This window comes from Pimephales promelas, chromosome 17, assembly GCF_988280905.1.
Source record: "Pimephales promelas chromosome 17, fPimPro1.hap1.1, whole genome shotgun sequence".
NCBI classification, from domain to species: Eukaryota; Metazoa; Chordata; class Actinopteri; order Cypriniformes; family Leuciscidae; genus Pimephales; species Pimephales promelas.
The window spans coordinates 553,337-576,602 of NC_142785.1; the positions used below are offsets into that span (position 1 = coordinate 553,337).

Sequence of the window (23,266 nt, forward strand, 5' to 3'; positions counted from 1 at the left end):
CATGAGACTTAGACCTGAGTGCAACAATGGAGGCTCTAGACCCTTCCAGAGCTGAGATATCGAAACTCAAAATTTCGACCAGAAAAAAAAAACGACAGTGTTACCCCTTACGTTTTTTTTTTAGGGCGAAAAATTAAGTTTCCCCAATCTTCTCAAAACTCTGGATTCTGATAGAGGGCCATGAGACTTAGACCTGAGTGCAACAATGGAGGCTGTAGACCCTTCCAGAGCTGAAATACCGAAAATCAAAATTTCGACCAGAAAAAAAAAACGACAGTGTTACCCCTTACGGTTTTTTTTTGGGCGAAAAATTAAATTTCCCCAATCTTCTCAAAACTCTGGATAATGATAGAGGGCCAAGAGACTTAGACCTGAGTGCAACAATGGAGGCTGTAGACTCTTCCAGAGCTGAGATATCGAAAATCTAAATTTTGACCCGAAAAAAAAAAAACGACAGTGTTACCCCTTACGTTTTTTTTTTTTGGGCGAAAAATTAAGTTTCCCCAATCTTCTCAAAACTCTGGATTATGATAGAGGGCCAAGAGACTTAGACCTGAGTGCAACAATGGAGGCTGTAGACTCTTCCAGAGCTGAGATATCGAAAATCTAAATTTCGACCAGAAAAAAAAAACGACAGTGTTACCCCTTACGTTTTTTTTTTTTGGGGCGAAAAATTAAATTCCCCCAATCTTCTCAAAACTCTGGATTCTGATAGAGGGCCATGAGACTTAGACCTGAGTGCAACAATGGAGACTGTAGACCCTTCCAGAGCTTAGATATTGAAAATCAAATTTTCGACCAGAAAAAAAAAAACGACAGTGTTACCCCTTACGTTTTTTTTTTTGGGCGAAAAATTTAGTTTCCCCAATCTTCTCAAAACTCTGGATTATGATAGAGGGCCAAGAGACTTAGACCTGAGTGCAACAATGGAGGCTCTAGACCCTTCCAGAGCTTAGATATTGAAAATCAAAATTTCGACCAGAAAAAAAAAACGACAGTGTTACCCCTTACATTTTTTTTTTTTTGGGCGAAAAATTAAGTTTCCCCAATCTTCTCAAAACTCTGAATTATGATAGAGGGCCAAGAGACTTAGACCTGAGTGCAACAATGGAGGTTCTAGACCCTTCCAGAGCTGAGATATCGAAAATCTAAATTTTGACCAGAAAAAAAAAACGACAGTGTTACCCCTTACGTTTTTTTTTGGGCGAAAAATTAAGTTTCCCCAATCTTCTCAAAACTCTGGATTATGATAGAGGGCCAAGAGACTTAGACCTGAGTGCAAAAATGGAGGCTCTAGACCCTTCCAGAGCTGAGATATCGAAAATCTAAATTTCGAGCAGAAAAAAAAACGACAGTGTTACCCCTTACGTTTTTTTTTTTTTGGCGAAAAATTAAGTTTCCCCAATCTTCTCAAAACTCTGGATTCTGATAGAGGGCCATGAGACTTAGATCTGAGTGCAAAAATGGAGGCTCTAGACCCTTCCAGAGCTGAGATATCGAAAATCTAAATTTTGACCGCCCCCCAAAAAAACGACTGTGTTACCCCTTACGTTATTTTTTTGGGCGAAAATTTAAGTTTCCCCAATCTTCTCAAAACTCTGGATTCTGATAGAGGGCCATGAGACTTAGACCTGAGTGCAACAATGGAGGCTCTAGACCCTTCCAGAGCTGAGATATCGAAAATCAAAATTTCGACCAGAAAAAAAAAAACGACAGTGTTACCCCTTACGTTTTTTTTGGGGGGGGGCGAAAAATTAAGTTTCCCCAATCTTCTCAAAACTCTGGATTCTGATAGAGGGCCATGAGACTTAGACCTGAGTGCAACAATGGAGGCTCTAGACCCTTCCAGAGCTGAGATATCGAAAATCAAAATTTCGACCAGAAAAAAAAAAAACGACAGTGTTACCCCTTACGTTTTTTTTGGGGGGCGAAAAATTAAGTTTCCCCAATCTTCTCAAAACTCTGGATTCTGATAGAGGGCCATGAGACTTAGACCTGAGTGCAACAATGGAGGCTCTAGACCCTTCCAGAGCTGAGATATCGAAACTCAAAATTTCGACCAGAAAAAAAAACGACAGTGGTACCCCTTACGTTTTTTTTTTGGGCGAAAAATTAAGTTTCCCCAATCTTCTCAAAACTCTGGATTATGATAGAGGGCCATGAGACTTAGACCTGAGTGCAACAATGGAGGCTCTAGACCCTTCCAGAGCTGAGATATCGAAAATCAAAATTTCGACCAGAAAAAAAAAAACGACAGTGTTACCCCTTACGTTTTTTTTGGGGGGGGGCGAAAAATTAAGTTTCCCCAATCTTCTCAAAACTCTGGATTCTGATAGAGGGCCATGAGACTTAGACCTGAGTGCAACAATGGAGGCTCTAGACCCTTCCAGAGCTGAGATATCGAAAATCAAAATTTCGACCAGAAAAAAAAAAACGACAGTGTTACCCCTTACGTTTTTTTTGGGGGGCGAAAAATTAAGTTTCCCCAATCTTCTCAAAACTCTGGATTCTGATAGAGGGCCATGAGACTTAGACCTGAGTGCAACAATGGAGGCTCTAGACCCTTCCAGAGCTGAGATATCGAAACTCAAAATTTCGACCAGAAAAAAAAAACGACAGTGTTACCCCTTACGTTTTTTTTTTAGGGCGAAAAATTAAGTTTCCCCAATCTTCTCAAAACTCTGGATTATGATAGAGGGCCAAGAGACTTAGATCTGAGTGCAAAAATGGAGGCTCTAGACCCTTCCAGAGCTGAGATATCGAAAATCTAAATTTTGACCCCCCCCAAAAAAAACGACTGTGTTACCCCTTACGTTTTTTTTTGGGCGAAAAATTAAGTTTCCCCAATCTTCTCAAAACTCTGGATTCTGATAGAGGGCCATGAGACTTAGACCTGAGTGCAACAATGGAGGCTCTAGACCCTTCCAGAGCTGAGATATCGAAAATCAAAATTTCGACCAGAAAAAAAAACGACAGTGTTACCCCTTACGTTTTTTTTTTTTGGGGCGAAAAATTAAGTTTCCCCAATCTTCTCAAAACTCTGGATTCTGATAGAGGGCCATGAGTCTTAGACCTGAGTGCAACAATGGAGGCTCTAGACCCTTCCAGAGCTGAGATATCGAAAATCAAAATTTCGACCAGAAAAAAAAACGACAGTGTTACCCCTTACGTTTTTTTTGGGGGGGCGAAAAATTAAGTTTCCCCAATCTTCTCAAAACTCTGGATTCTGATAGAGGGCCATGAGATTTAAACCTGAGTGCAAAAATGGAGGCTCTAGACCCTTCCAGAGCTGAGGTATCGAAAATCAAAATTTCGACCAGAAAAAAAACGACAGTGTTACCCCTTACGTTTTTTTTGGGGGGGGCGAAAAATTAAGTTTCCCCAATCTTCTCAAAACTCTGGATTCTGATAGAGGGCCATGAGACTTAGACCTGAGTGCAACAATGGAGGCTGTAGACCCTTCCAGAGCTGAAATACCGAAAATCTAAATTTCGACCAGAAAAAAAAAACGACAGTGTTACCCTTTACGTTTTTTTTGGGCGAAAAATTAAGTTTCCCCAATCTTCTCAAAACTCTGGATTATGATAGAGGGCCAAGAGACTTAGACCTGAGTGCAACAATGGAGGCTCTAGACCCTTCCAGAGCTGAGATATCGAAAATCTAAATTTTGACCAGAAAAAAAAAACGACAGTGTTACCCCTTACGTTTTTTTTTTTTTTGGGCGAAAAATTAAGTTTCCCCAATCTTCTCAAAACTCTGGATTCTGATAGAGGGCCATGAGACTTAGACATGAGTGCAACAATGGAGGCTCTAGACCCTTCCAGAGCTGAGATATCGAAAATCAAAATTTCGACCAGAAAAAAAAACAACAGTGTTACCCCTTACATTTTTTTTCTGGGCGAAAAATTAAGTTTCCCCAATCTTCTCAAAACTCTGGATTCTGATAGAGGGCCAAGAGACTTAGATCTGAGTGCAAAAATGGAGGCTCTAGACCCTTCCAGAGCTGAGATATCGAAAATCTAAATTTTGACCCCCCCCAAAAAAACGACCGTGTTACCCCTTACGTTTTTTTTTTGGGCGAAAAATTAAGTTTCCCCAATCTTCTCAAAACTCTGGATTCTGATAGAGGGCCAAGAGACTTAGACCTGAGTGCAACAATGGAGGCTCTAGACCCTTCCAGAGCTGAGATATCGAAAATCTAAATTTCGAGCAGAAAAAAAAACGACAGTGTTACCCCTTACATTTTTTTTTTTTTTGGCGAAAAATTAAGTTTCCCCAATCTTCTCAAAACTCTGGATTCTCATAGAGGGCCATGAGACTTAGATCTGAGTGCAAAAATGGAGGCTCTAGACCCTTCCGGAGCTGAGATATCGAAAATCTAAATTTTGACCCCCCCCAAAAAAAAACGACTGTGTTACCCCTTACGTTTTTTTTTTGGGCGAAAATTTAAGTTTCCCCAATCTTCTCAAAACTCTGGATTCTGATAGAGGGCCATGAGACTTAGACCTGAGTGCAACAATGGAGGCTCTAGACCCTTCCTGAGCTGAGATATCGAAAATCAAAATTTCGACCAGAAAAAAAAAAACGACAGTGTTACCCCTTACGGTTTTTTTTTTTGGGGCGAAAAATTAAGTTTCCCCAATCTTCTCAAAACTATGGATTCTGATAGAGGGCCATGAGTCTTAGACCTGAGTGCAACAATGGAGGCTCTAGACCCTTCCAGAGCTGAGGTATCGAAAATCAAAATTTCGACCAGAAAAAAAAACGACAGTGTTACCCCTTACGTTTTTTGGGGGGGGGGCGAAAAATTAAGTTTCCCCAATCTTCTCAAAACTCTGGATTCTGATAGAGGGCCATGAGACTTAGACCTGAGTGCAACAATGGAGGCTCTAGACCCTTCCAGAGCTGAGATATCGAAAATCAAAATTTCGACCAGAAAAAAAAAACGACAGTGTTACCCCTTACGTTTTTTTTGGGGGGCAAAAAATTAAGTTTCCCCAATCTTCTCAAAACTCTGGATTCTGATAGAGGGCCATGAGACTTAGACCTGAGTGCAACAATGGAGGCTCTAGACCCTTCCAGAGCTGAGATATCGAAACTCAAAATTTCGACCAGAAAAAAAAAACGACAGTGTTACCCCTTACGTTTTTTTTTTAGGGCGAAAAATTAAGTTTCCCCAATCTTCTCAAAACTCTGGATTCTGATAGAGGGCCATGAGACTTAGACCTGAGTGCAACAATGGAGGCTGTAGACCCTTCCAGAGCTGAAATACCGAAAATCAAAATTTCGACCAGAAAAAAAAACGACAGTGTTACCCCTTACGGTTTTTTTTTGGGCGAAAAATTAAATTTCCCCAATCTTCTCAAAACTCTGGATAATGATAGAGGGCCAAGAGACTTAGACCTGAGTGCAACAATGGAGGTTCTAGACCCTTCCAGAGCTGAGATATCGAAAATCTAAATTTTGACCAGAAAAAAAAACGACAGTGTTACCCCTTACGTTTTTTTTGGGCGAAAAATTAAGTTTCCCCAATCTTCTCAAAACTCTGGATTATGATAGAGGGCCATGAGACTTAGACCTGAGTGCAACAATGGAGGCTCTAGACCCTTCCAGAGCTGAGATATCGAAAATCTAAATTTTGACCAGAAAAAAAAAAACGACAGTGTTACCCCTTACGTTTTTTTTTTTTTGGGCGAAAAATTAAGTTTCCCCAATCTTCTCAAAACTCTGGATTCTGATAGAGGGCCATGAGACTTAGACCTGAGTGCAACAATGGAGGCTCTAGACCCTTCCAGAGCTGAGATATCGAAAATCAAAATTTCGACCAGAAAAAAAAACAACAGTGTTACCACTTACATTTTTTTTCTGGGCGAAAAATTAAGTTTCCCCAATCTTCTCAAAACTCTGGATTCTGATAGAGGGCCATGAGACTTAGACCTGAGTGCAACAATGGAGGCTGTAGACCCTTCCAGAGCTTAGATATTGAAAATCAAAATTTCGACCAAAAAAAAAAAACGACAGTGTTACCCCTTACGTTTTTTTTTTGGGCGAAAAATTAAGTTTCCCCAATCTTCTCAAAACTCTGGATTATGATAGAGGGCCAAGAGACTTAGACCTGAGTGCAACAATGGAGGCTCTAGACCCTTCCAGAGCTTAGATATTGAAAATCAAAATTTCGACCAGGAAAAAAAAACGACAGTGTTACCCCTTACGTTTTTTTTTTTTTGGGCGAAAAATTAAGTTTCCCCAATCTTCTCAAAACTCTGAATTATGATAGAGGGCCAAGAGACTTAGACCTGAGTGCAACAATGAAGGCTCTAGACCCTTCCAGAGCTAAGATATCGAAAATCTAAATTTTGACCCGAAAAAAAAAAACGACAGTGTTACCCCTTACGTGTTTTTTTTTGGGCGAAAAATTAAGTTTCCCCAATCTTCTCAAAACTCTGGATTCTGATAGAGGGCCAAGAGACTTAGACCTGAGTGCAACAATGGAGGCTCTAGACCCTTCCAGAGCTGAGATATCGAAAATCTAAATTTCGAGCAGAAAAAAAAACGACAGTGTTACCCCTTACATTTTTTTTTTTTGGCGAAAAATTAAGTTTCCCCAATCTTCTCAAAACTCTGGATTCTCATAGAGGGCCATGAGACTTAAATCTGAGTGCAAAAATGGAGGCTCTAGACCCTTCCAGAGCTGAGATATCGAAAATCTAAATTTTGACCCCCCCCAAAAAAAACGACTGTGTTACCCCTTACGGTTTTTTTTTTGGGCGAAAATTTAAGTTTCCCCAATCTTCTCAAAACTCTGGATTCTGATAGAGGGCCATGAGACTTAGACCTGAGTGCAACAATGGAGGCTCTAGACCCTTCCAGAGCTGAGATATCGAAAATCAAAATTTCGACCAGAAAAAAAAAACGACAGTGTTACCCCTTACGTTTTTTTTTTGGGGGGGCGAAAAATTAAGTTTCCCCAATCTTCTCAAAACTCTGGATTCTGATAGAGGGCCATGAGTCTTAGACCTGAGTGCAACAATGGAGGCTCTAGACCCTTCCAGAGCTGAGATATTGAAAATCAAAATTTCGACCAGAAAAAAAAACGACAGTGTTACCCCTTACGTTTTTTTGGGGGGGGCGAAAAATTAAGTATCCCCAATCTTCTCAAAACTCTGGATTCTGATAGAGGGCCATGAGACTTAGACCTGAGTGCAAAAATGGAGGCTCTAGACCCTTCCAGAGCTGAAATACCGAAAATCAAAATTTCGACCAGAAAAAAAAAATGACAGTGTTACCCCTTACGTTTTAGTTTTTTGGGCGAAAAATTAAGTTTCCCCAATCTTCTCAAAATTCTGGATTCTGATAGAGGGCCATGAGACTTAGACCTGAGTGCAACAATGGAGGCTCTAGACCCTTCCAGAGCTGAGATATCGAAATTCAAAATTTCGACCAGAAAAAAAAACGACAGTGTTACCCCTTACGTTTTTTTTGGGCGAAAAATTAAGTATCCCCAATCTTCTCAAAACTCTGGATTCTGATAGAGGGCCATGAGACTTAGACCTGAGTGCAACAATGGAGGCTCTAGACCCTTCCAGAGCTGAGATATCGAAAATCTAAATTTCGACCAGAAAAAAAAACAACAGTGTTACCCCTTACATTTTTTTTCTGGGCGAAAAATTAAGTATCCCCAATCTTCTCAAAACTCTGGATTCTGATAGAGGGCCATGAGACTTAGACCTGAGTGCAACAATGGAGGCTCTAGACCCTTCCAGAGCTGAGATATCGAAAATCTAAATTTCGACCAGAAAAAAAAACAACAGTGTTACCCCTTACATTTTTTTTCTGGGCGAAAAATTAAGTATCCCCAATCTTCTCAAAACTCTGGATTCTGATAGAGGGCCATGAGACTTAGACCTGAGTGCAACAATGGAGGCTCTAGACCCTTCCAGAGCTGAGATATTGAAACTCAAAATTTCGACCCGAAAAAAACGACAGTGTTACCCCTTACGTTTTATTTTTTTTTTGCACTCAGATGTTCACACACTCTTTTTTGTTTCACACACTCAGATGTTGAACCGGTGTTGAGTTAGTGTTTTACACACTCAGATGTTGTGATGGTGTTGAGTTAGTGTTTCACACACTCAGATGTTGAGTCGGTGTTGAGTTAGTGTTTCACACACTCAGATGTTGTGCCGGTGTTGAGTTAGTGCTGTGATGTCCTCCTCCTTCTTTTTAAAGAAATGCCAGCTAACGCCAAAGAAGAGCCTCCTGTAACCAAAGTTGTGCCTCACCTTACAGTTTCCCCGAAGTTCCAGCACCGGCACTACAGTCACATGTGTGCGTACGAGCCCGGAGACAGCCACCTGGAGGCACTGCTGAGCCGAACACACACTGACACACACTCCGACACACACTCGGACGAGGCAGGCGAAGGATTCAACGACAGACTGATGATGGACACGCCTGTGATCGGGAAGATGGAGACTCAGGGACTCGGGATGACCTTCACGGACTCGCCTTGGGAAACCATGGAGTGGCTGGATCTGACTCCGCCAAACTCCTTCCAGAACCAGAACGTTCTTCCTCTCAGCGGACCGAACATCTTTAACACCGAGTTCCTGGACGTCACCGACATCAGCCTGAACTCTGCCATGGACCTGCACCTCGATCACTGGTGAGGAGGAACCAGTCCAACGGGAGTCATCGACACTTATCTCACAATTCTGAGATGTTAAAGGATTAGTTCTTCTGAATTAAGATCTCCTGATAATTTACTGTGCCCCACATCATACAAGATGTTCTAGCAGTAGAAGTGTTTATTTGTCCCTGTAGGGAAAGTAGTTTGCAGTGAGCTCACACAGATTTGGCAAGAATTTAAAGAATCAAAGTTGGCATATACAAACAATAAATCAAAGCAAATACATCTAATTTAAGATAACCCACTGACCATCAATCGACACTAGAAGAAGAATTTAAAAATCTTATTGCTTGGGGGATAATAGATAATTTGGACCCGTTTTTTTCAGCATCTGGGAACATAGTAATGTCAGCCAGATAATTCAAAAGCATAAGATAAAGGATGCCTTGTATCATTCAGAATGATATTAGCTTTAATGATATTTCTTCTGTGGAAAACAAATAAAGGTTTTTGAGGAACACACTCCAGGGTTTCTCCATATAGTGTCTTCAATGGGGTCCAACAAGTCGAAGGTCCAGATGTGAGTTTCAGCTTCAAAGTCTCGACACGATCCAGCCGAGGAATAAGAGTCTGATCTAGACAAACCAGCGACATTTACAACAAAATACACATTTATATACTTTAACCACTAATGCTGGTCTTGCAGGAGCTGTGATGCGACACACATTACGTCATCAGGGTGAAAGGTCAAGCGGGACTTAGGCGTAAAAACTGACCCAGTGTTTATGAAGAGAACGTGCAATGACAAAGTCCCAAAAGAACACGCGTGACCTTTCTTCGTTTGAACCAACATGAAAGAGAATTGTGATAAAATCGTGAATCATGATTTTCTGAAAGAAATCGTGATATGATATTTTTGCCATATCGCCGCCCAACATCTTGTATGACGTGAGGGAGAGTAAATTATCAGGACATTTTAATTCTGAAGTCAACTAATCATTTAACTTGTGATCGCGACAAACTTTCTCAAAAGAAAAAGCATTGAGTGATAAAAGGTGACAAGTGCCTTATTGTGTTACTCCGCGTAGAAACACACGTCCACAGGAACGGGCCGATATCAACAGTGTTTGAATGATTAATCCGTCAAAACCTCTGGATTCTCCTGCGTAAGGATGTGTTGATGACTGGAAACAGAAAGACGTCCTAAACCCCACTGGGACGTCCGTGTCCGTCTGTAAACACACACATTAATGCATCACACCAGTATAACATCACCTGTGCTACTGTAAATATGAATACACACTTCACAGCTTGAGCTTACCGTAGTACGTGTCACGCTTTCTGAGATCGTTTCCTGTTCCTTCTTCATCATCATCATCAGTCATTAATTTATTTAGGAAGCGCAAGCCTTTGGATTTACTCAACGCTTTACGTGAGAGTATTTTCTCTTTAGATTCAGAAAACATAAATCTCAACTCTTCATAATCACTGGAGAATTATTCTCTGGTCAAAAGTGTATTTTTATTATTATTTTTTTTTTATAAAAAAAGACTGTTTTATATATCGCGAGCATCTTTCCCAAAGTCTGTGTTGCATGCTGATTATTATTATTATTACGGTCACCTGTTATTTTGAACTTTATCTCTTTGTTGTTGTTGTTTTCTTCTCTTTTGATGTATTTATTTCAACCTTTTCTTTCAATCGGCATATTTGACGTATTCATGAGAAATTCCTTTGAAACGGTGAAGTTTCTGACAGAGTGATGAGTTTATGGATCCGTCATAATCTTCCGTTTTAACATCCCTGTTTCTCTCAAATAATCCACATTATATGAATCTAAAGCCACGATCCGACAACCAGACAGCGAGTGATTCCCAGCACTCGTGAAAAAGGAAATCTGTAATATATGGGCTAAGTTCAACTGTGAAAATGTATTGTTCTTTTTGTCTGTGGTAAATATGGGACTTAACTAGTTTGTTAATCTTTAGTTTAGAGACTTTAATACAGTCACTGAATAAATAATATTAGCTCACCAAAAGCTCAAACTGTGAATAGATTTTCTTATTTTCATAAAGCTGGTCAAAGATGTTTGGTTTTTCTCCCGTCTCTAATCATACTCCACACCACGGATGCCTTCGTCTTCATGTACAGACTGTGTGTGTGTGTGTGTGTGTGTGATCGCTCTTAAACACACGAAGTAAGCAATAAACCCTGAGCTTTAAGTCCACGAAGGGCATTAAAGACAACAGGCTGTTTTATATTCAAGACTCAGTTTTGATACGAGACTCTATTTTTACACATTAAGCATCATTGTAGATGCAGATTATTATAAAACTGTAACGATGTTGGAAGCCCAGAAACAACCCTAGTTTCATCCAGTATTTTTTAATGAGGGTTAAATGTGTGTAAAGTTGTGTAAAGAATGTCACGTCCTCTGAAAGATTTTATTTTTCTATGTTTGCGGTTTTCTTCCTCCTGACGCTCTAATGTTCACGTGTGTGTGTGTGTCTGATTTCTTGCTCTTGATTTCTCCTGGGGAAAATATATACGTATGACAAAAAGCTTTTGTATTGCTTGGCCACTGAACAGCGTTCCAATATAAACACTCCCAGTATTCGTCTACACCGCTGTATTACTGTAACGAGAGTTCAATAAACCATCATGAAACCAACACCAGTGTCGTGTGCTCAAACTGAACTCACAAACCAAGAGCAATATATACATCAAGCATTTATTAAGCGGACATGCACGTAATCAGGTTAATTAATGCAGTAGAAGCACTTTTCATTGTTATTTCTCATTAACTCATGTTAAAATCCCCCTGTGGTGAAAATCCAGCTTTTAATGTTGTTTATGTGTTTAATCTGCTTTAAGTTGATAAGTGGACAGCATTGCTGAGTATTTCCTCTTTTAAACCAAAGAAAGTCTCAAAATCGCTGGCGTTTCTGACGTCACAAACCGCCTTGTAGATCTCTGCGTGAGTGAGTGAGTGAGTGGAGGCGGGGCTCATTTGCATATTCATAGAATGAGGCAAGGGTGTCGAGTTACATTCAAGATATTTTAAGACAAAGAATTATTTTCAAGGAAAAACATAAATTTGATGAGTTTTAAAAGATAAAACGATTCATACGGGGGACTTTGAAGGCTTATTATTAAACGTTCACGATGATGTCACTTTGATGCGTTCACAAACCAGACGGACAGGGAATGGCTGAGTATTGGTTTTATTCTATAGCATTAAACCCATCACTGTGTTCAGACAATCACATCATATTCATTAACGTCGTCCTCGTGAATCATGTGACGAGGGTGATGTCTCCGAACCTGAACACACACGCCATTATCCCTGCACATTTCCATGGTACAATTTATACAGATTCTCACCATACACGTAAAATATTTTCACAGTGATCATTTTTTCCTGTACACATTTCCCACTCTCGATACAATATAATAAAGCACATCACTCTTACAATCATTTTACTCTCCGCATTAAACATTCTGGAGTGGCACTGTGATTTCTTGGACTGAGTTAAGGAGGATTTGGACTCTTTAAAGAGTCACGTGACGTGGCGATTCAAAGCTCTCCGAACACTATCCGGTGCTGTATTATTATACAATCAAGATGTTTGATAACCGCTGGACATCTTTTAAAATAAGTGACCTGTGGATGAATTACGTGAGGCGGGTCGTAAACCGTCATGCCGGATCTATCATCGAGGACGAGCCTCAGAGAAAAGTGTGTGAGTGAAGAAACAGATTTCCAGTGGACGACACGAGATCCAACACGAGACGCCTCGCCACGGTATATTGCATATTGAGCAAGTAAAGCTACTTTAACATTTCTTTGATGCAGAACAAGACCGTTACATAGCAATTCTTTAAATAGAGTGACGAGATGTAGACGTTCAAACACACATGAAGACAAACACTGGGATGGTGACATCTACATCAGCAACTATTACGCTTGATCTGATGGTCTTTGTCTTCTTTAATGAGCAAATTCAAGTTTTGCTTGTTAATATTCCGAAATGATTTCACACACACACACACACACACACACACACAGAAAGGCTGTTTTGCTGAATCTGAAGCTTGTTTACACACCGTGATGTAAATGGCTTTTAAATGAGAGCCAGTTCTTATTGCACGAAATGTTTTGGGACTTTCAATCATGTGTTCACGCACATAAACCATGTGAAATACTCAGACCCTTAACCAAGACTCTCATTTCACACATGAGCACAAACCCTGCGTTCAGCGCTCGCTCTCCGACTCCGCGACGCCTCCAGACCGAAGACGATGATGTTCTTCCTCCGCACAAACATTCTTAAATCGAGACGCATTTACTGGAGAAGGGAAATTACACAAGATATTAAGTCTTGTTTTCGAGTTTGTGCTTTAAACAAAATCAGCCAATGGAGTCAGAATAATAATCTTCATCCAAAGGGAAAACAAGATGATTTTTTTCTGACGCCGCTGGCAGATCATTGTTTTTGTTTTAAGCACAAAGCCCATTTTTAAAGCAATCTCTTGATTTGAGAGTGTTTGCTCTGGAGAGCGAGGCGAGTGTTCGGATGGCTGACGTGACTGGCGGCAGAGAGCGAGCGCCGAGGCCGGGCGTGACGTGGGAAACGCGGTGAAATGTGGGCCGGTTACGGGCTGATGCTGTATGAACACCACATGGTGACCGGGCCGTGCGACTTACAGACCGCTCACCATCAGTCAACATACATGGGAGAACTGGGAGACACTGGCATCTGATCCAGGATCTTACACACGTACAACGCCACGTCCACCACTCGCTCCTCGTACATCAGGATGAACGGATGCTTCTGCAGGACACACACACACACACACACATCCATATTACAGTCCTACATCACTATCTCCAGGCTACGACCAACAGTGTCCGCTTTATTTCTACAGGTTCACAGTGATAAACAGAATCACTGATGCACACTTCATTGAATATGAAAAATTCTGAAGCTCATTATTCAGTTCAGTAACACTGTCGATGTTGAAGTAATTTTTTTGTTAAACAACTAAATTGAAAAACTAGAATCACTACAAGTACAACAGTGTTATTCAATTTTAGTGTTCTTGAAGATGAACTATGTAAGCAGAAAAGGTCATCTACGTGTAAAAAATAGGGAAATTAGCATGTTCAATTAAATATTCAATAAAAAAAAAATGCTGACCAATAATCCAAGTAGTGCATCCATAAAAATATATAATTGTAAACGAGTATTTTTAAATGTTTTCATTGTGAAGCACAACATAAAGGTTGAAAAGCTCCGGCAGGATTGACGTACCAGCAGTTCTCTGTACTTTGGCCTTTTTGACTCGTCCTTCGTAAGGCTGTAGGAAGGCAGAGGCACGTGATCAAACAGACGTGTCACATGATCACACAGCAAGTCACATGAGGTGATCACATCAATCCCATGTTTGGAAGCTCACCATAGATTGACGAACTGGATGAATTTGGGAGAAAACTGGCGTTCCTCGGAGCTGCTGAGCTGTGGAGGGTCTCCCTTCACCACCTGAGTCAGCTGATCAAACACACTGTTCCAGCGGGGGTAGGGGAAGCGTCCCGTCGCCAGCTCGTACTGCAACACACACACACCCGTGTCACACACTCTTACATCATCAAGACCTGAAGAGAGTGAGTGGAGACGTACCAACGTGATTCCCAAACTCCAGACGTCTGAGCGAACATCGTAACCCTGTCTGGAGGCGCTGGGGTCGATCCGCTCCGGCTGAAAACACCACAACACATCTTCTTCATCATCATCATCACATTCATCATCATCACCATCACATTCATCATCATCACCATCACATTCATCATCATCACCATCACATTCATCATCACCATCACATTCATCATCATCACCATCACATTCATCATCATCACCATCACATTCATCATCACCATCACATTCATCATCATCACCACATTCATCATCATCACCATCACATTCATCATCATCATCACCATCACATTCATCATCATCATCATCATCACCACATTCATCATCATCAACACATTCATCAACACCATCGCATTCATCAACATCATCATCACCACATTCATCATCATCACCATCACATTCATCATCACCATCACAGTCATCATCATCACCACATTCATCATAATCACCAACACATTCATCAACACCATCGCATTCATCAACATCATCACCATCACATTCATCATCATTATAACGATCACATTCATCATCACCATCACATTCATCATCATCATCATCACCATCTCATTCATCATCATCACCATCACATTCATCCCGATCACATTCATCATCCACATCACATTCATCCCATCACCATCACATTCTTCATCATCATCATCACATTCATAATCATCCCCATCACATTCATCATCACATTCATCATCACCATCACGTTCATAATCACCATCACATTTATCATCACCATCACATTCATAATCATCCCCATCACATTCATCATCATCACCATCACATTCATAATCATCACCATCACATTCATCATTATCACCATCACATTCTTCAACACCATCACATTCACAAAAGTGTTTGTGTACAAATCAGGTAATGTTTACCTTCAATAGTATAGTAGGCTAATGAAGTATAGTGGGCTACAACTGACTCCCAGTTTACAGCATTACTTGAGATTTGTTTTCCTTGAGAAAATTTGCCATGTATTGTACCTGATATCTAAAATAATCAATATTGAATCGAATTGTGAAATTGGTGTCAATACCCTGCCCTAACTTGAACAATGTAAAAACAGCATTTTCATTTTTTTTAAAGATTTATATTTTTATATACAGTGTAATTGTGCTTAAAAAAACAACTACATCTTATTCTTTTTTTAAAAGCATTTACATAATATATATATGAATATATGGAGCGTGATAAAAAGGTGACCTTGAAATTGTGGCGTTAAAGGTGACGCAAGATGAGAAAAAAATTGAGTGCACCAAAATAAAAAAGTTAGGCGCACCAGTGCAACAAAGGCAAAAAGTTAGTCTGGAGGCCTGCATCATCACCATCACATTCATCATTACCATCACATTCATCATCACAACCACATTCACATCGTCGTCATCATCACCACATTCATCATCATCCCCATCACATTCATCATCATCACCACGACATTCATCATCACATTCATAATCATCACCACCACATTCATCATCACCATATTCACCATCACATTCATCATCATCATCATATTCATCATCACCACCACATTCATCATCACCATCACATTCATCATCTCCACCACAATTATCATCATCACATTCATAATCATCACCACCACATTCATCTTCACCATATTCACCATCACATTCATCATCACCACCACATTCATCTTCACCATCACATTCATCATCATCATCATCACATACAACATCATCACCACCACCACATTCACCATCACATTCATCACAACCACATTCATCATCATCATCCCCATCACATTCATCATCACCACCACATTCATAATTACCATCACATTCATCATCACAACCACATTCACATCATCATCATCACATTCATCATCATAACCACCACATACATCATCATCACCATCACCAGTAAACTTGTCATCATCATCATCATCAGAGAGCAGTCACTCACAGCCATGTACGGTCGACAGCCGGCGTCTCTGGTCTTGGCGATGGAGTCGACCAGCTGTCCGCTGATGCCGAAATCACACAGTTTAATGTTTCCGTTTCTGTCCAGGAGAATGTTGGAGGGTTTGATGTCTGAAAACAAGCCCAGCCTTCACTCACTCCAGCGTCACGAAACAAACTCAAGTCATTCAATGCTGTAATTAAATTCAGCTTGGAAACTCACCTCTGTGGATGATCTTCAAGTTTTCTTTCAAGTGATTCAGTGCTTTCACAGTCTGCACACACAAGACTTCACTTCAATAATAATTAGGATGAATATTATAACTTATTAATCACAAAATGATGGAAATGTTTAAGTTATTATAACAATTATTGCTATTAGGATTTTTATTATTAATAACTGTAATATAATGTATTATGCTAATAATTGTTTTATAAATAATGAACGATTTTTTATACAGTACATTTTAAATATTTCAAATGATATATATATATATATATATATATATACACACACACACACAAATACTTTTTGATATCATTAAAAATTAGAAACACATTCTAAATTGTATTGTAAAATCAGCATAATTATCATTAATATTGTTTATAGTAATATAGCATTATTATTACAACTACCATCATCTTTTATAATAACGATTAATAATAATAAAAATAATAAATGTATTATACATTGGAATATTTCACTGTGAGAAAATATGGTTATCATTAAATAAATATTAAAGACTCATAAATCACTATTATTTTTTACTTTTTTTCCATTTTACTATAAAGGTATTATTGACATCACTCTTTAATAAATAAATTATTAGGATTTTATTTTATTATCAATAATTATTATTATTATTATTATCATCATTAGACTAATACTACCACTACTACAACAATAAATAACCTTTTGTTGATGTATGAAATCATTCACTTACTGCTAATGTAATTTTGCCTAATATTTCCTCTGGAATGACATCATCTAATGCACAATATACATATTTGTAGAATTTGTCGAGGGAGGTAGACATCAGTTCCATGCAGATCCAGCAGTCGCCCTGTAGACACACACACATACACACACACAGGTCAGTCAGGTGCGACACAGGAGCATTGAGTGTGTGTGTGTTCATCATCTGACCTCACGGAACAGAGCGCCGTAGAACTGGACGATATACGGGCAGTCGCTGCTCCTCATCACCACATCCAGATCCATGAGCAGCTGCTTCTGCTCCTTCTCGTCCACGGTGGAGCGGATGCGCTGCGGGAACACAACAACTCAACAACTCAACAACTCAACTCCTCTACTCAACTCCTCTACTCAACTCAACTCCTCCTCTACTCAACTCCTCAACTCAACTACTCTACAAATCAACAACTCAACAAATCAACAACTCAACAAATCAACAACTCAACAACTCAACAAATCAACAACTCAACAAATCAACAACTCACCAAATCAACAACTCAACAACTCAACAAATCACCAAATCAACAACTCAACAAATCAACAACTCACCAAATCAACAACTCAACAAATTAACAACTCAACAAATCAACAAATCACCAAATCAACAACTCAACAAATCAACAACTCAACAAATTAACAACTCAACAAATCAACAAATCACCAAATCAACAACTCAACAAATCAACAACTCAACAAATTAACAACTCAACAAATCAACAACTCACCAAATCAACAACTCACCAAATCAACAAATCAACAAATCAACAAATCAACAACTCAACAAATCAACAACTCAACAAATCACCAAATCAACAACTCAACAAATCAACAACTCAACAAATCAACAACTCAACAACTCAACAAATCAACAAATCACCAAATCAACAAATCAACAACTCAACAACTCAACAAATCAACAACTCAACAAATCAACAACTCAACAAATCAACAACTCAACAACTCAACAAATCAACAACTCAACAAATCAACAAATCAACAACTCAACAACTCAACAAATCAACAAATCACCAAATCAACAACTCAACAAATCAACAACTCAACAACTCAACAAATCAACAACTCACCAAATCAACAACTCAACAAATCAACAACTCAACAAATCAACAAATCAACAACTCAACAAATCAACAACTCAACAAATCAACAACTCAACAACTCACCAAATCAACAACTCAACAAATCAACAACTCAACAAATCAACAACTCAACAACTCAACAAATCAACAACTCAACAAATCAACAAATCAACAACTCAACAACTCAACAAATCAACAACTCAACAAATCAACAAATCAACAACTCAACAAATCAACAACTCAACAAATCAACAACTCAACTACTGAACTCCTCAACTCATGTTTATCTGTAAAAGGCTTTGCACAATACACATCGTTCCAAAGCAGATACACATTACCACATTACAGTTTCAACATTTTATTCCCACCATTAAATACCACTTTATTTGCACTTTTTGAATATATTCTTCATTTTTACTTCAGATAAACGCTTCTCCACAACACTGCTGTTTTCAAACAGGTTTCTCCTGTCAATCAAACACTGGTGGGCGGAGTTACTCACACCTGCCAATCAGGCTGTTTGCATTCGGTGGAAATAGACACTCCGTTATAAACACTGCCGTTCAAAAGTTGTTTTTTTTGGATAAAAAAATACAATAAAAACAGTGAAATATTATTCCAGTGTAAATCAGCTGTTTTCTATGCGAGTATATATAGTAAAGTTACTTATTCCTGTGATCAAAGATGAATTTCAGTTCAGAAACTATACATGTCTTTACTGTCACTTTTGATCAATTTAATGCGACCTTGATGAATAAAAGTATTCATTTATTTTACCCTCATTAATTAATTTACTCATTTTATTATTGATTTGTGAAGGATCATGTGACACTGATTAATTCAGCTTTGATCACAGGAATAAATACATTCACATAGAAAACAGCTGATTTACATTATACATCTTAAACTTCTGAACAGTAGTGTGTGTGCAAGAGCATCACCTTGACAGCCATGATCTGCCCGCTGGGCTTGTGCACCATGTTGTTGACGGAGCCGTACGCTCCTCTCCCGATCTCTCCCAGATCCCTCAGGTCCTCGGCGGTGAAGTCACAGTGCTGTTCCGGAGAAATCTTCAGCTTCCCCGAGGACTCAATGCTGTGTGTGCGCAGACGCTCTCTGAAAGTCAACGAGAAGCTTTTTACATGCAGGAATAGTGACTTATCAAACTGATTTCCTGAACCCATCTGCTATTGGCTAGGCAAACTGATAGCCCCGCCCCCAAACTCACACCATTGGTCGAGCCAGAGCAGAGTTGTTCAAACAGTGATGTTCTGAGCTGAGCTCGGGGAAATCAACATCACTTATAGTTCTCTGCATACGTAACACATAACATATGGCATGAGGTGTGTGTGTGTGTGTGTGTGTGTGTGTGTGTGTGGTGACGCACTCACATGTGTGGATTCTGGAAAGGAGGAGCCGGCGTGACGATGGGCAGACGAGTGGTCGGTTTGACCGGTGGATTGGCAAAGTTTAACTTCAGTGCTTTGCGTTTACCTGTGAAGGAGAAGAATGTTGTTCACCGTTTCATGTTTTACATTTAAAAACACAGTAAACTTATTTAACAGGAAGTAAGAAATTAAAGTGGGAATAAAACATGAGAGATGATTGAAAACAATTAGAGAAGTGATGTTTGCTATTATCTTTTAGACACGCACTAATCACAACTTCTTCAAAAAATGTCATAATTATTCTGGACTATTATATTCACATATGGCTCTCTTTGGTCTTAAAGCGACAGTTCACACAAAAATGTCAATTCTGTCATCATTTACTCTCCCTCACGTCATTCAAACCCGTGACACTTTCCTTCATCTACGAAACTCAAATGAAATCTGAGAGTTTTCTGTTCCAGTCTGTTCACCCAAAACGCTGACGCTTCAACACACGCAAAAAGAGATGGTAAAATAAATATGGCCGAGCTTGTATGCGTCTTTATATGTGTAAAAACTAAAAACTAAAATAAAAGTCCCCTGTATCAAACATTTAATCCCTTAAAACTCATCTTTGATCAGCAAAATGGCACATTTAATTTTTTTTCCTCGAAAATTATCTTGAATGTAACTCGAAATCGGGAAGAGTTTTGTAGCTTGAAATTCAAAAATAATTTCACATTTCTTCTACATAAATGACCCATTTTATATAAACATTCATCTTTCCAGAGGTGAAGCATCCCTTTAAATTAAATCTGTTCATCGTATTAAGTGATCATTACTCTTCAGATTAAACCACGCACTGTAAAAAAAAAATATGTTCATGATTTGTAATCACAACATTTTTTCTTTTGTCGAATCAACTTAAATAATTTAAGTGGTTCAGATAACATAATATTTTGAGTTTCTGATGATTAAATCAATCTCCTACATTGTATTGAGTCAATTTTTTCCATTTCAATTAATTAAAAATTTTAAGGCAACCAAGTTACTTCATTTTTTAAGTTAAACCAACAATAATTTTTTTACAGTGTGTGATTCATATGGATTTATTTGACCATCTCTTTATGAAGGTTTTGAAGCATTAAAAGTTTTGGGTGATTAGACTGAAAACTTCAAAATATCTTCATTTGTGTTGTGAAGAGGAACGAAACTGATGACAGTGTTTATGAACGAACTCTGGCTTTAAACCGTTCGGGAATCATCGTGTGTTCTGGAGAGAACCCGCAGAGAGATTACAAGAGCACAGAAAACCGGCTTACTTTGGGTTACTCCAGTCAGATTTATCTGAAACCCTACAGGAGAAGGAAAACAATGATGAAAACGCATGCAGATGATGAAGGTGTAAATAAGAATGAGGTGTGCATGTGTGTGTGTGTGTGTGTGTGTGTGTACCTGTTTCATTCTGACACCTCCAGCATGTGTTGGAATCTGAACGAGGAGGAAAAAGAATTAATTCACAAATGATAAACAATCAATGAAGCTGACAGAACGTTCGGCTCAATGGAAAAATACGCGCCTTTAATAGATATAAAACACATGATATTAAATTAATTAATAGTGCTATTAATCATTCTTCAGGCTCACGTGTGTCTCATTCCCAGACAACAACACCGTGTCGGCCCAGATCCGGCCCACATACGCCATGAATCCACATGTTGCGGCCCGGATCCGAGCCGACGCGGTGTTGCTGTCTGGGTTAGTATGTAACGTATAACTCCTGCGTGCATTTATCTATCGAGCGTTACATTACTGTATCACTGTGACATTACAGCATCTACCAAACACATAAACATTACATTGTATTGTTTGTCAAATGCGTAAATGTAACATATAGCATCTGCAAGTAACATAATATCTGCCAAATACATAAATGTAGCATTGTATGATCCGTCAAAAGCATATATGTAACATTAATGTATGAAAGTAACATCATAATATCTGTCAAAAGCATAGATGTGTCATTAATGCACAAACGTAACATTATAATATCTGTCAAATGCATAAATGTAACACTAATGCATGAAAGTAACATTATAGCATCTCTCAAATGCATAATGTAGCACTAATGCATAAATGTAGCATTATATGATCTGCCAAATAAATAAATGTAACATTGCGGTATCATTATGATTGTGTTACAGTACTGAATTAGGTGCGTGTTCAACACCCTAGTGAGTGGTCTAGATAGACAGCACTGAGAGGAGCAGCTCATTTAGGGATGATTCCGCAAAACAAAAAAACAAAACACACACGTCAGTGAGAAGGCCTACAGCCTCACCTGAGCAAAGCAGCCTAAGAACGGGGACTAAAACATGCCAGAAACACTGTAACACACACACACACACACACACACACACACACACACACACACACACACACTGTGACACTGTACACACACGGCGCGTCGGGAAGAGAGAGACAGAGAGCAGGCCTGGCCTAAACACTTGAGTTGAGCTCACACCAGCACCTGAAGCTCGTGCGGTCGTGTGTGTGTGTGTGTGTGTCTTACCCTGCGTGTTGCTCAGGTGTTGCGTGTGTTGCATCACGGGTCCCGCGGCGCTGATGCTCCTGATACACGGGGCTGTTGGTGAGTTGCTGTTACTGGGACTGTGAGTCGCCATTGTGGATCTGCTTGATTCCAGCAGCAGCAGAGCGACTCTTCAGCTCTCACCCACCCACCCACACACACACACACACACACACACACACACACACACACACACACACACACACACACACACACTACTGGAGGAAACCGTGGAGGGTTCCGCACCCCATTCGGTTGAGTTTAGAAACGAGGGGCGAAAGCTCCTCAGGCGGGACAGGACAGACGGGCTCGATGAGTAGAAAACTGGAACTGCGCCGCTTAGAACTGTGTGTGTGTGTGTGCGCGTGCGCGTGTTTGAGGTTGCCATGTGCACGAGAACTCCTCGCTCGAGGGATCATCCAAAAGCTAACATGGCATAATTTGTGTCAAATGTGGTTGAAACAAACTTTTATAAAAAAATAAACATAAACATACAGTGGTGTGAATAAGTGTTGGCCCCCATGCTAAAGTTGCCTAAAAAGAGGAATAAAAAATCATCTTTTGGATATTGATATTAATGCCTTAATTAGAAAAATGAGGAAAACTCCAACCTTTAAGGACACAAGTTTTCTTTGTGAATGAATAATGTATCATAAATAAATAAATGTTTTTCCTTAAAATACAGGGTGCATAAGTATCCCCTTAAAATATCAGGATTAAAATAATAGAATTAAAATATCCCCACATCATCACACACCTTCCACCACACCTAGAGATTGGCATGGTTTTACTTCAGTTAGCCTAATAGCTGGTTTGATTTGCATTGAAAGATGATCTTATGGAAAGTACCCCATGCCAATCTCTAGGTGTGGTGGAAGGTGTGTGATGATGATGTGGGGATATTTTAATCCCAAAGGCCAAGGGAACTTTATCAGGATCCATTAAATAACTGGCTT

At 39.4% G+C, this 23,266-nt stretch overlaps 2 protein-coding genes across 6 annotated transcripts in view; one reads left to right on the plus strand and one right to left on the minus strand.

The window, feature by feature from the left end:
• The window catches only part of myocd (myocardin), a 97,010-nt gene extending 87,859 nt beyond the window's left edge, over positions 1-9,151 (plus strand). For all 4 annotated transcript variants that reach the window (XM_089121732.1, XM_089121735.1, XM_089121731.1 and 1 more), the window contains one exon: positions 8,290-9,151. In XM_089121732.1, coding sequence (XP_088977858.1) covers positions 8,290-8,669 — 380 coding nt within the window. In that variant the 3' untranslated portion in view covers positions 8,670-9,151. The remainder of the gene's footprint in view (positions 1-8,289) is intronic.
• Positions 9,152-11,024: 1,873 nt separating this feature from the next.
• On the minus strand, positions 11,025-22,687 carry map2k4b (mitogen-activated protein kinase kinase 4b). 2 transcript variants are annotated; one of them, XM_039653703.2, is made up of 13 exons: positions 22,293-22,686; positions 21,176-21,211; positions 21,043-21,075; positions 19,742-19,844; positions 19,292-19,466; positions 17,425-17,544; positions 17,222-17,341; positions 16,501-16,552; positions 16,282-16,409; positions 14,311-14,388; positions 14,090-14,238; positions 13,945-13,990; positions 11,025-13,464 (listed from the first exon to the last, which is right to left on the minus strand). In XM_039653703.2, exons 1-13 carry the CDS (start codon positions 22,402-22,404, stop codon positions 13,351-13,353), a joined length of 1,266 nt encoding a protein of 421 aa, XP_039509637.2. In that variant the 5' UTR covers positions 22,405-22,686; the 3' UTR covers positions 11,025-13,350. The 2 variants fall into 2 exon arrangements, with proteins under 2 accessions (XP_039509637.2, XP_039509638.2); XM_039653704.2 differs by lacking the exon at positions 21,043-21,075 and having other exon boundaries at positions 22,293-22,687.
• Between the last annotated feature and the right edge of the window lie 579 nt (positions 22,688-23,266).

What these genes read in the sequence shown, in the direction of transcription:
- map2k4b (XM_039653703.2), bottom strand. Translation starts at nt 22,404, where the DNA reads ATGGCGACTCACAGTCCCAGTAACAGCAACTCACCAACAGCCCCGTGT. An exon ending in GGCAGATCATGGCTGTCAAG is followed by an intron (nt 17,545 to 19,291) that starts GTGATGCTCTTG and finishes GTGTTCCCGCAG; the next exon opens with CGCATCCGCTCCACCGTGGA. An exon ending in TAGGCAAAATTACATTAGCA is followed by an intron (nt 16,553 to 17,221) that starts GTAAGTGAATGA and finishes TTGTGTGTGCAG; the next exon opens with ACTGTGAAAGCACTGAATCA.